This window comes from Pararge aegeria, chromosome 11, assembly GCF_905163445.1.
Source record: "Pararge aegeria chromosome 11, ilParAegt1.1, whole genome shotgun sequence".
Taxonomy (NCBI): Eukaryota; Metazoa; Arthropoda; class Insecta; order Lepidoptera; family Nymphalidae; genus Pararge; species Pararge aegeria.
The window spans coordinates 13776646-13789622 of NC_053190.1; the positions used below are offsets into that span (position 1 = coordinate 13776646).

The following is a 12977-nucleotide window of genomic DNA, read 5'->3' on the forward strand; positions in this document are numbered from 1 at the left end:
GTTTTCCTCCCCCTTCAATTTATGTTTTTCAAAAATATTTACCCTAACCTATTTCATTACTCCTCTTTAGTCTCCTCTGAAATAATTATATCCAGAATTAAAAACGAAGTGATACAATAATAAAGCAAATATTTAAATCCGCTCGTAAAAATCCAGTCTATTTTACAAATACGTTTCCTTTAATCAATAGGTATAATGCCAGTGATTATTTCGATATATTAGATTAAATATTTGGCTTATGATAACATTTCACAATTACATAACAATGTTTTTTTTAGATCATACCCATTTGTGATTATACCGGTTAACGAAGAACATGGTCAAGGCTCGGAAATATGTGGTCAAGCGATACTTTGAAGGTGTACCAAAACGCGATGATTTTGAAATCATTGAGTACGAATTGCCACCTATCCAGAATGGTGAAATTCTAGTTAAAGCAGAGTGGGTTAGCGTCGATCCTTACTTGAGAGCGTATAACAATTTCCGGTTTCCGGTGCCTTATGACCAGTTTTCTTATCAAGTTGGATTGGTGGAAGACTCTAAGGACCCTCGATTTCCCGTCGGTACTAGAGTTGTTTCACACAAGGGCTGGTGTGACTATAGTGTCATGAACGCAAATGTGAGTAATTCTCCAGCAGAAATAATATACAAGCTGCCTGATATGAAGGATTTTTCGAATTCTTTGGGTATTGGAGCAGTGGGATTGCCAGGAGCCACGGCGTATTTTGGACTTCTTGAAATATGTCAACCGAAAGCCGGTGAGACTGTTGTAGTTACTGGTGCTGCCGGAGCAGTTGGATCACTGGTCGGCCAAATTGCAAAGATAAAAGGTTGTCGAGTGATTGGATTCGCAGGTTCAGATGACAAAGTTAACTGGTTGGAAAAAGACCTAGGATTCGATAAAGCGTTCAATTACAAAACTGTGGATGTTCAAAAGGTTCTCAAGAAAGCGGCGCCGAAAGGAGTCGATTGCTACTTCGACAATGTTGGAGGTGAAATAAGCAGCATTATTATAGGTCAAATGAATGACTTCGGAAGAGTGGCTGTATGCGGAAGTATAAGTTCTTACAATGATGACTTCGCTAAACTACCGAAAGCTACTATATTACAAATACCTTTAGTCATGAAGCAATTAAAAATAGAAGGTTTCTTAGCACCACGATGGAGAGACCGCTGGTCTGAAGCTTTTTCGGATCTATACAAATGGATTAAGTCAGGAGATTTGAAAACGAGAGAGCACGTTACTGAAGGCTTTGATAAACTTTACGATGCATTTATAGGAATGTTGAATGGTGAAAACATCGGTAAAGCTCTAGTCAAAATTTAAACATTTTTTATACGGTGACTTTTTCATCGTCTTACATCAGCGACCTATCCAATGTAAATTATATCAGGACAATATTAAAAAATTTAAATATATTATTAAAACAGTTTATCGAATGATGTTCCTATTGGAATATTGGCAGAGATATGCATAGCGGCCGTGGCGCCTTGCTTGCACTCAATGACACACAAATGGCTTTTATTTAAATTATTTGTTTATTTTTTAGTAAAGTAGTCACTGTTCAAATTAACTATATCGCCTTTGTAAGATAGTAAATTTACAGGATATACGTACATGTTATTTATAATTAAAATATCACATAAAATATCATAACTTGACCATAAATTATCTGCAGGAAATCATATAGTGCAGTATCATAGAGACAGGAAATAAATGAAATTTTCGGACGAGTAGATAGCTAAGTCAAAATATGCCAATCCGTATGGCTTTGGTTGCTTCTTGTGGTTAGGTTATTTATTTATTTTTATTTAATCTTTATATTTAATCACTATCAAGTATACGACGTTGATATTAACTATTTATATAATTATTGTTTTCTACTAGCTTTGCCACCACGATGATTTTATTAACCAAAGGATTGATAAAAGGTTAAAGAACCTTCCTCAGTCAAATTCCATATTAAATAAGTGATAAAACAATATTTTATGAAATTCATACCGCACTATTGCAAGGTTATGTCAACTTTTTATTATTGTTGTATATGACCATCTGATAGACGTCAGGAATTTCATTTTAATTCGTTCTTTCTATGGCCGCATTATAGGTAAAATCCCAACTAGCAAATAGAGAGTTACTGTATTCAGCTCTCGTACCTGTCTTATATTCTTATTGCTAGGTAAGATTTAACGTAAAAGGAAGAAAGTAAGAGTTTATTCGTATATTTAATCTATACCTTGCTATCATACATCGTCATGCTTTGTCAGTATAAGATCGTAGAAAAGATTACGTGTTATTATTTTTATGTAAGCCTACCAATATTAATTTTCCTTGACTATTTTGGTATTTTATTTTTTCCTTTTTTTACCGGATCTAACTTACTTTATACCATGGGTGAACTATCTTTTATGTACCTACTGTAAAAAAAAAAAAAATGACAAAGAGACCAGTTCTTTCTGTCTGCTACATGACATGACAGTCAGCTGCATTTTATTTAATGGGTAAGAACTCAGATGTCTTTCTTTTCGATTTAATTTAAAAAAAAAATTGACGCTAACGGCTTTTATTATTCTTTGATAATTAAAAGTATTATATCCATACTTAAAACGAATTTATTCATAGCAAAGAGAATATTTTTATTGAAGCAGCTCGAACAAATCCAGTCTTTTTTTACAAATACGTTTGATCTAATCAATAGATATGATGCCAGTGATGATTTCGATATATCAGATTAAACACTTGTCTAATGATAACATTTCACAATTATATAACAATGTTTTTTTAGATCATACCCAGTTGTGTTACACCGGTTAACGAAGAACATGGTCAAGGCTAGGAAATACGTGGTCAAGCGGCACTTTGAAGGTGTACCAAAGCGCGATGATTTTGAAATCGTTGAGTACGAATTACCACCTATTCAGAATGGCGAAATTTTAGTTAAGGCAGAGTGGGTTAGCGTCGACCCTTATTTGAGAGCGTATAACAAACGGTTTCCAGTGCCTTATGACCAGTTTTCTTATCAAGTTGGATTAGTGGAAGACTCCAAAGACCCTCGATTTCCCGTAGGCACTAGAGTGGTGTCGCACAAAGGCTGGTGTGATTATAGTGTCATGAATGCAAATGTGAGTAATTCTCCAGCAGATATAATATACAAGTTGCCTGATTTGAAGGGCCTATCGAATTCTTTGGGTATTGGAGCAGTGGGAATGCCAGGAGCCACGGCGTATTTTGGACTTCTTGAAATATGTCAACCGAAAGCCGGTGAGACTGTTGTAGTTACTGGTGCTGCCGGAGCAGTTGGATCACTGGTTGGCCAAATTGCAAAGATAAAAGGTTGTCGAGTGATTGGATTCGCAGGTTCAGAAGACAAAGTTAACTGGTTAGAAAAAGACCTAGGATTCGATAAAGCATTCAATTACAAAACTGTGGATGTTCAGAAGGTTCTCAAGGAAGCGGCGCCGAAAGGTATTGACTGCTACTTCGACAATGTTGGAGGTGAAATAAGCAGCATTATTATAAGTCAAATGAATGACTTCGGAAGAGTGGCTGTATGCGGGAGTATAAGTTCTTACAATGATGACTTCACTAAACTACCGAAAGCTACTATATTACAAATAGCTTTAGTTATGAAACAATTAAAAATACAAGGTTTCTTAGCACCACGATGGAGGGACCGCTGGTCTGAAGCATTTTCGGATCTATCTAAATGGATTAAGTCGGGTGATTTAAAAACGAGGGAGCACGTTACTGAAGGTTTCGATAAACTTTACGATGCATTTATAGGAATGTTGAATGGTGAAAACATCGGTAAAGCTGTAGTCAAAATTTAAACAATTTTTAACTCGTCTTCCATCAGAAACTTATGGAATGTTAAGTATAGCGAAGCGAAAATATTAAGTTAAATTCAAAATATGTCAAGTTTACTAATTTAGTGTTAAAAAATTAAATATGTTTTGACAGTTTATCAAATTATGTACGTATTCGAATTAATTTAATATTGGCACAGTTATGCTGCCTCGGTAGTATTCGCTACAGGGTATTTCTTAAGCAACCGAATTTGTAATTAAGTTATTTTATATTACATAATAAAGTGCCCTTTGATTGTATTTCGTCAAACTACCTGTATAGGCGATGTAAGACAAAAAAGTCCCCATACGTAAAATATTGATCATAATAACACTCTTGTTAATGTATTGTATTAAGTTGACATTAAATTAAATGAATTTAAGAAAATGGCTATCTTTTTACTATAAAATCAAGAGTATTCAAGAAGATAGCGTACACTATTCAAAACCTTTTGTTACCTTACCTATATTTTTAAAACCTGGAATTTTTACCTAAAATTATATTTTTTCTTAATCGTAGTTAAGTATTTTTTTTTTTTTATCTACATAAATTCATAAAAATGATATGGCATCACAATAATTACTATTGTATTTCGGAACTTTGCACTTTACCTTGATATTCTTATCATCATTCTTAGAAAGGTGGCATAACATAAAAGGTTATCATTTGAATCACTTCAATGTACCTATAAGATAATTTGAATACTTAAAATACTTTTTTCTATTCTATCTGTATACAGATGAAGATTTTGTATGTTTGGTTAAATGTACTTGTCTCAGGAAGTTATCCTTATTATAGCTAGGTTATTGAGGAACTAAGACCGACAAAGACGTGCCGCTAAGTGATTTAGTGTTCCGGTGCGATGTCGCGTAGAAACCGATTAGGGGTATGACCATACTCCCTAACAGGTTAGCCCGCTACCATCTTAGACTGTATCATCACTTACCATGTGAAATTGCAGTCAAGGGCTAAATTGTAGTGGAAACTAAACTCTTCGATTAACTTCGGTTAAACTGCGGCACGGCGAGTAGAAAATAATAGCCCATATTTTTTTTTACGTCGAAAATCAGATTTATAAAGTTCGCAACAAAATAAAACCACCTATCTCATGGGTTTTAAATAATTTATATAACGTATTCGATACCACTCCACGTTTTATCGGCTTATTTTGATAAAAAGGCAGAACATAAACTTAATCTTCAGTCGTTTTAGAATGTCGGATATTATTTTATTCCACTACAAGTTAGCCGTTGACCGCAATCTCATCGGGTAGTAGATGAAGTCGCAGTCAAAGATGGAAGCGGGCTTCTAGTCGGTTTCTACGCAGCATCTTACTGGAACCCTGATTCGCTTCTTGGCACATATTTTCCTGTAGGTTGGTCTGATCCACTGCTGAAGCTTCCCGACCAGACTAGAATCTAAAAATTCATAAATCATAAATTCCCAAATTGCGCCTGCCAGGGCTTTATCCAGGGTTCTACAACTTTTAAGACAATTTGCAAGAAGATAGAGGTTCCTAAATCAAGAGTTTTTTAGTACGGATTTCCCAATTCCACGGTATGAAGCCGCTTGAGATAAGTAACCCCTAGGACACTTAGGGTTGTCAGTTCACCTTGCGGGAGCTGTACCTTGCCGCCGCTTCAGTACTTTGTGCATCCAAAACCCCGAGGTGTTCCGACTCATCGTCTCGTGGCTGGGTACGAAAACGCTTTCGATCTAACCCAACACACCCTATAGATAGACAACTACATAAATTCGTGCTAAAAACACTTATAAAAGTCTTGCCATTAATGGCTAATGGCATAAACTGTCTACAGTAGAAACATCAGAACGCGAATAAGAAGGAAGTGCGTATTGACCCTATAATTAACGCCGACGATTGCGAGGGCCGAGATACTTTCGCGTATAAAAAGCGGTTCACCTGCTATGCATCTACATCTTCACCGGATTCGTGTTTGCAGTTTCCATTATCGCTATATGAGCGACAAAAAAAACTTTGTTCGTGAGAACGAAATGTTTATAAAGGATGTTTAATGTTTACTTTCACTACCTCCCTAGCGCAGCGTGGAGCGCTATATATTTAAGTAGGATGTCCCGAGTTCGATCCTTGGAAGTTTCAATTTCGGAATTTATAGTTTCTGAATTTTCTTAGGTCTGGTCTTGAGGTATGATAAAGGCATACCGCTAAGCGATATAGCGTTCAAGTACGATGTCAATTAGAAACCGATGAAACCGATAATGGGTATGGTTTAATATAACTGACACACCCCCTAACAAGTAAGCCCGTTAACATCTTAGACTGCATTATGACTAACCATTAGGTGTGATTGCAGTTAAAGGCTAACTTGTAGAAGAATAAAAAAAAAAAATATGAGAAAACAGTTTAGATTGGTTGAAATGAGAAAAAAAGCGATATGGGATGTACCGTGTTTTTATTTAGCAATACCTCCCTTAACAGACGGGCTTTTTACGCAAATATAATTGCTTTAGAAATGGCTACCACGTAGCTTATATTATAAACTGGCATGTATAAAACGAAAGCTATACAACTTTTGATAAGGTATACCTTTACAACTTTTAAGGCTCCCGAAAACTAACAGAACCCTATAACCAAGCATTAGCTTTTCCTCTATCAGCAGGCTGAATCTCATGAACCGTAATAGGTAGAGTTAAAATTTAATTTATTGCTGCTAATTAGTAGCAAATTAAACGGGATGTTGTTATGATATGCTTTGCTCGGAATATTGCGGCGAAAAAAATAAGTTTATACGGTTATTTTCAATTTGATTAGCAGACACAACATTAGAGGTAAATAAAACTTCAGCTTTTCTCAATATTTTAATAAATGAAACTTATAGATAATATCGTACGTAAGCAATGGACCCAAACTGCGTCCAATAAAGAAACAAAGAATGAAGACCCACCTACCTATTATGCATAATAAATGTTACAATTTACAAAAGCCTTCATTACAAACACATTTGTTAGATCTTGGATGTCAGCGATATTATACTCTACTCGTACGAAACACAATAATTTGCTATAAGAAAACCACTTAAGAAAATACGTTCTATTTTAGTTTTTGTTTAATGAAACGTGAACATTAAGAGGTGTTGTTTTTGTTTTGTGTTTAAGATAGAGGCTGCCTTGCTACTTATAATACGCCTATTTCAACAAATAACCTTTATCCTACCATATTATGGAATAGTTACACTTAATCAAAGCTCCGTGAAATATCTGTTCGTTAAATTTCATTACGGAATTACAGATTCGATAAGCCCATGTCGTAAAAGTATATTTTAGTGGCGTAAGAAAATTTCGATGTTTACAACATTCCATATTTGCCTATTATAGTTAAAATAATAAAGCTATCAAAATTCTATTAACCGGGATGTTAACCTTATTTCAAAGCAGATGCCTAAAGGCTGATGGGCTAATGCTAAAGGCTATATACATTTACTTGCAAGTAGGTACGCTTAAAACACCTTTGGTAAAATTGTGTTTTCATTAAAAATACCAATGAGTCAGTGATGATTCCTCATTACTCAAAACTTATTTAGAGATTCTGGTCACTGGATATTATGTTGAGTAAAGTAAAAACAGTGCATTTATTATAGCACATAAGCTGCAAATTGGCTTTAGATGACTTAATATTAAGGCTTCTATTTCCGGCCTAATTGTTCTTTAATTAAATTATATTAATCCTCTTAAACAATTTGTTGATTTTAAATTCGACTAAGAATTCAGGTAACCTACACATTTGTTGTTAATTATACCTTAGTCTTCTTCAACATCATTTGATAGCATGGCTCTTTAATAAATCATAAGCTATACCTATATTCCTCGGCTTGCTTTGGCAATGAGCTCAGCTTAAAGATTAACACCATTAAAATAAAAACTGAAGGCCTATTTTGTCCGAATTTGATCATATGCAAAACATTGCGCCTTATCATCGTCATCCACGCCACTGCTGGTATCAACTGAGACGGATTTCTACAATCGATGAATAGCTTTTGTCACAAGGGCCCTCCACCGACTAATCTCTGTCTGTGCCATTCCCAAAAAAGTTGTGATCTAAAGCGACAATGCTTTAGATCATAACTTTTTCAACTTGCTTGTTGTTGGTAACTCTGAGTCTTCTGCGGATCTCCTAATTTATTTTTACCACTTCAAAAAAAAAAATTTAAAAGATTAAATGAAAAATGCTTTATTGGTCATAAAATAAAAAACACAGAAACAAAAAGACTTAAACATATATTTATACAAAATTCGTATTTACTACACTATACTATATTTACTATTACAGATAAAAAGTGTACCGGTTTTCCGAACTATATAGTTGAGACTGTGTCTCGGAAAACAGGGCTAACCCACTCGACGACATAGCTTAAATAAAATTAAGATCACGGGCATGCACCAAGTACACGTGATTGTGTATTTGTGTGTACGTATATGTGTATGTGTGCGTGTGTGTGTGTGTGTGTGTATACTATTATAAATTAGTAAACAGGTTTTTCATTTCACCCAATATGTCCCATCATGACCTTCTTTCATATTGTGAGAGAGGGTTCTTAGAGCATAGACCCACCAAACTGCTCCAATGAGGGATTGTTTGCTTTATTATATTATTAACTCATATTAGTGATTATACCTAGGACCAATCGCTTGTTCAGAGGCTAGGGGTCGGACAGCGACAATTCCGAAACTCCGGGCTGGTACTGAGAATTTCTTATACTGGATTAATATCCAGTACCTAATCCAGAAATTATTTGCCATTATTGATCTGATTTAGAAACCCAACCCGACACTTCATAATCCATGTTAAACAGTATGCCCATCACATCTGTTACAGCATCATCATCATCACCTTAACCCATTGACGTCCGCTGCTGAACATAGGTCTTTCGAGAGTTCAAAATCCATGGTTCTGGGCCGTTTGTTTGTCCATCGGCTCCCAGCGACTTCAAGCTTCTCCGTCCACTTTGTTGGGGGTCGAACACAGCTGCGTACAGGGTTGCCAGTGCAGCATCTTTGGACCCCAGCGTACATCGACACTCGCCTAACGAGGCAGCTATATGAACATATTCGAATCGTATAGGTCAACTTAACACTTAACACACATTATCCAAATAAATGATATCACTTGAGAGATCGGACACTCTTTGAAGTAACGGCAGCTGAGGGAAGCTTTCTCTCGTTTCGGTAACCTAGTTGATCTCCTTTCGTACCTTGCTATCATTCGTCACACCCATTGCACAAATAACACACATTGTGTGGAGGCATTAATTCGCACATATAACACTTTCTTGTTGTTTTTGGAAACTGTGAAATCTATATCCGGTAGACGTTGAAACTAACGAGTATCGAGTATCGACACAATAACATCCTTCTTTGTAAAATAACAATTACTGAGTTTCTTGCCGGCTTCTTCTTTTCAATAGAATTTCCTTTACAACCCAGTGGTAGAGTCAATACAAACAGATGGACTTGACGTTTTTAAAAGAGCTTATAAACTAGGCTTAATTTAAATAAATGAATTTTGAAATATTTGTTTTGAAAAAAGGTTACTTTAAACTGAGTTGGAAACAAACATTTATACCTACTGTGGATTCCATAACATTTTGGCACTAGAACCATTTTATTTAAAATGGGAACTGTTGACTATGTTTACAATATTTTTTTTATTGTTTTAAGCCACTACAAGCTAGCTGCAATTTCGCCTAGGGGTAAGTGACGACAGTCACTGACCTACAGTCTAAGATGGTAGATGGTCTTAGTCAGTAGGATAGTAACTAGCCATTGCCAAAGCTTACCACCAGCTCAGACTAATAATATAATATTTGTTTGATTCAGGAAAAATATACATGATAAAAAAATACAAACAATATTAAGTATTTTAAAAGATCCAAAAAAATTAAGAATGAATACAATTCAATAAACAAATGAATACAATTTAAGCATACCATAGCTGGCATGGCATTGGGCATGAAATGGGGATATAGAGCATTTGCTAGAATTATGCGCTAGGTTGGATAGAAAACTAATGGATCTTCGAGGAGTATTCACGATGAGAGGACTATTATGCTTCCCTACCCTAAAAGCTACGATAAGGCTCGTTGAGTGGGCATGAAATGGGGCGAGGACAAAAGGTCGAAATGCATGCCCTAAGCCGGAGCCTAGTTTAAGAGGCTTATGCCCGTTTTCACCGACGGACTAGACAATTCCTAAGGAAGTAGAGCTTGAAGAAGATTCAAAAAAGATTAAGAGGAATACATTTACCGCTCACCATTCGATTTTCTAAGGTGTGTGGAGTCCACTAATCCGCACTGGGTCAGCGTAGTGGACTAAGGCCTCCACCTCTTCTCATATTAGGAGAATACCCGTGCCCTGTAGTGGGCTGCTAATAGGTTATGATGATAATGATGATGATGAATCGATTTTCACCAAGGAACTCATGCAACTTAACATGTCTATGGTTCTTGCCATATTTTGTCATTGAATAATAATATTTTAAATATTCGTAAGGATTAAAGACCAAAATAAAAAATGAATTTATATTTTTTCAAGTATCTGTTTACGAGTACCCTATAATAAACTTTGCCATCCGGCGAATCGCTGTCGTAACTTTAGACGGCGCGTAACGTCGTCGTAAGACATCAGATAAGAGATACTGAAACGTTTTTTTTGTCTAGGAATCATCTAAATCACTAGGCACCCGATTATGGTAATTCGTTTGTTTATTAAAAACGGGCATAAACCACAACAGAATTTTAGATAAGAATATAATACTCCGACTAGCAACGGGCATTAAAAAAGACAGGCAATAAGACCTTAATTACTGTGAATGTACATAAAAACATAATATTATATTGAACACAAATCATTTATATTGAGCAAGCATTCATTTTGGAACGTCTAGTTTGCATTTAGTACTGACTCTACCTATAATTCAAAAAGTAATTAAATTCTTTAGAAAAGCTAAGCTCAACAAGAACATCAAAATTGAACCAGCAGTGAAGATATTTTTTCCATCTTTCCCGTTTCTCTTATTAGAATCGGTATTTCTTTTAACTCCTCTTTACACGTTTACGTATTCAGACAGGTTTACGTATTCGCCAAGGCACGGGGGTTAAACAACGCTTATTTTCTAAATCCAGGTACTGAGAGTGTCTTAACAGAAAAATTAAAAACTTAAAGTATACCCAGACCTGGGTATATTACAAATAGTTACGAGTATATATATATATATATAACTTGTATATGCTACCCACTTACCAATGACGCAATAATTCACGTTAAATATCAACTCACCTATAGTTTGCAAAAAATGGTAGTAGGTACTCAATGATGATAATAGTGAAACGATTATAATCACATTGTTTCATATCGTAGTTTTATCTATTTCCGATTAGGCTGTTTGAAAGGTTAGATAGCCGAGCGCGAACGAAGTTCATTCCCCGATGATATTGCCCTATTCGTTACCCACAGTCATCGGCCTTCGCACCCGTTGCGCTCTTTGCACCTTTTGTTTCAGACGACCCAACAGGACGTATTATGACGCCCGTTGCGACGTGTTGACTGTTGTTAGTCTACGGCACAGACTGATTATAGCAGTATCATCGCTACTAAACCTATTACGGACCCACCATAGGAATCTGCTAAACACATCACCTCAAAAGAAATACAGTACAGGATTAATTCTTCATAGAGGATCTACTGTTTTTTTAAAGAGATATTTAACTCCTGTATTCTTCCATTTATGACTTATGGTTGCCAAACATGGTTTTTACCAAAGAAATCCTTAAAAACTAGAAACATGCCAACATAATATCGAAAGAAGCATTATAGGAGTAAAAAGACAGGATAAAATAAAACTAAAGCTAAGACTTGTCGCGATGCTCAGCGTAACTTTATACATACTTCTTTGGATAGCAAGGATTCAGCCAAGATATGGAAATTTCTTGACGCTATGGGCATTGGGCGACAGCGTAAATTATCCGTATCTGGTTTCAATATTGATACTGATGCCCTTAACAAACATTTATCCACAGTAACAATATTAGATGACGTAACCAGAGCTCGGACCCTGAATAAAATTTCTTTGCAGCCTAAACCTAACCATGCAGTATTCAATTTTGACGCTGTCACTGCTGATGATGTCAAAAAGCATATTATGGCTATCCAATCTGATGCCATTGGTAGTGATGGTGTTAGTCGCAAAATGATTATGCTAGCTCTTGCTTATGTATTACCTGTACTTTGCCATATCTTTAATAGTTATCTCTTCTCTTACTCTTTCCCTGATGTGTGGCGGCTGGCACATGTCATACCTATTTCGAAAATTAACCAACCTTCATCTTTTTCTCATTATAGGCCTATCTCTATTTTACCTCTCCTGTCAAAAGTCCTGGAGCGCATTGTTCATGGGCAACTATCTCTATTTCTTAGGAAAAATAACATTTTAAGTCCCTATCAATTAGGATTTCGTCCTGGACACAGTACTACTACAGCCCTTGTTAAAATTTGCGATGATATTAGATGCGGTATGGATGAACAAAAAGTAACTGTCTTAGCATTACTCGATTTCTCTAATGCTTTCAATACAGTAGATTTTGAAATTCTTCTGGCTATTCTTGATTCCATAAATATATCCTGTAATGATTTAAATTGGTTTCGTTTATACCTCTATGACCGTAAACAGTGTGTACGTATTGATAGTAAGTGTTCTTCTTGGTGCAGTCTCAGTGCTGGTGTCCCACAAGGTGGTGTTCTTTCTCCTCTACTTTTTTCCATTTTTATAAAATCATTGACAGATTTGCTTTCGCTGTCTTTTCATCTCTATGCTGATGACTTGCAGATTTATACGTCAACCTCTGTTGATGACATATCGGGGGCTATCACTCGTTTGAATTCGGACCTGAACTTAATTAGTTCATGGAGTAAATCGTGTGGGTTGTCTATAAATGCTAGTAAATCCCAGGTCATCAAGTTAGCTTCTCGTCTCTTCCTTCTGTAGTCTTTGATGGCGCTATACTTGAGTTCAGCAGTTCTGTTAAAAACTTGGGTATTATCATGGATAATACGCTCTCGTGGGGTCCACAAATATCCGAGCTTAGTCGCAAGATCTACG

At 35.8% G+C, this 12977-nt stretch overlaps 3 protein-coding genes across 3 annotated transcripts in view; all 3 read left to right on the plus strand.

Moving 5' to 3' along the window:
• LOC120627234 (cadherin-23) overlaps positions 1-12977 on the plus strand; it is a 67215-nt gene that overhangs the window by 6725 nt on the left and 47513 nt on the right. The window lies entirely within an intron of this gene.
• Positions 317-1327, plus strand: LOC120627235 (prostaglandin reductase 1-like). Its single transcript, XM_039895126.1, has one exon. It carries the CDS (start codon positions 317-319, stop codon positions 1325-1327), a length of 1011 nt encoding a protein of 336 aa, XP_039751060.1.
• On the plus strand, positions 2806-4193 carry LOC120627236 (prostaglandin reductase 1-like). The gene has a single exon (XM_039895127.1). It carries the CDS (start codon positions 2824-2826, stop codon positions 3829-3831), a length of 1008 nt encoding a protein of 335 aa, XP_039751061.1. The 5' UTR covers positions 2806-2823; the 3' UTR covers positions 3832-4193.

Bases quoted from the DNA above. Each gene is read 5' to 3' on its own strand.
- LOC120627235 (XM_039895126.1), top strand. From the start codon at position 317: ATGGTCAAGGCTCGGAAATATGTGGTCAAGCGATACTTTGAAGGTGTA.
- LOC120627236 (XM_039895127.1), top strand. From the start codon at position 2,824: ATGGTCAAGGCTAGGAAATACGTGGTCAAGCGGCACTTTGAAGGTGTA.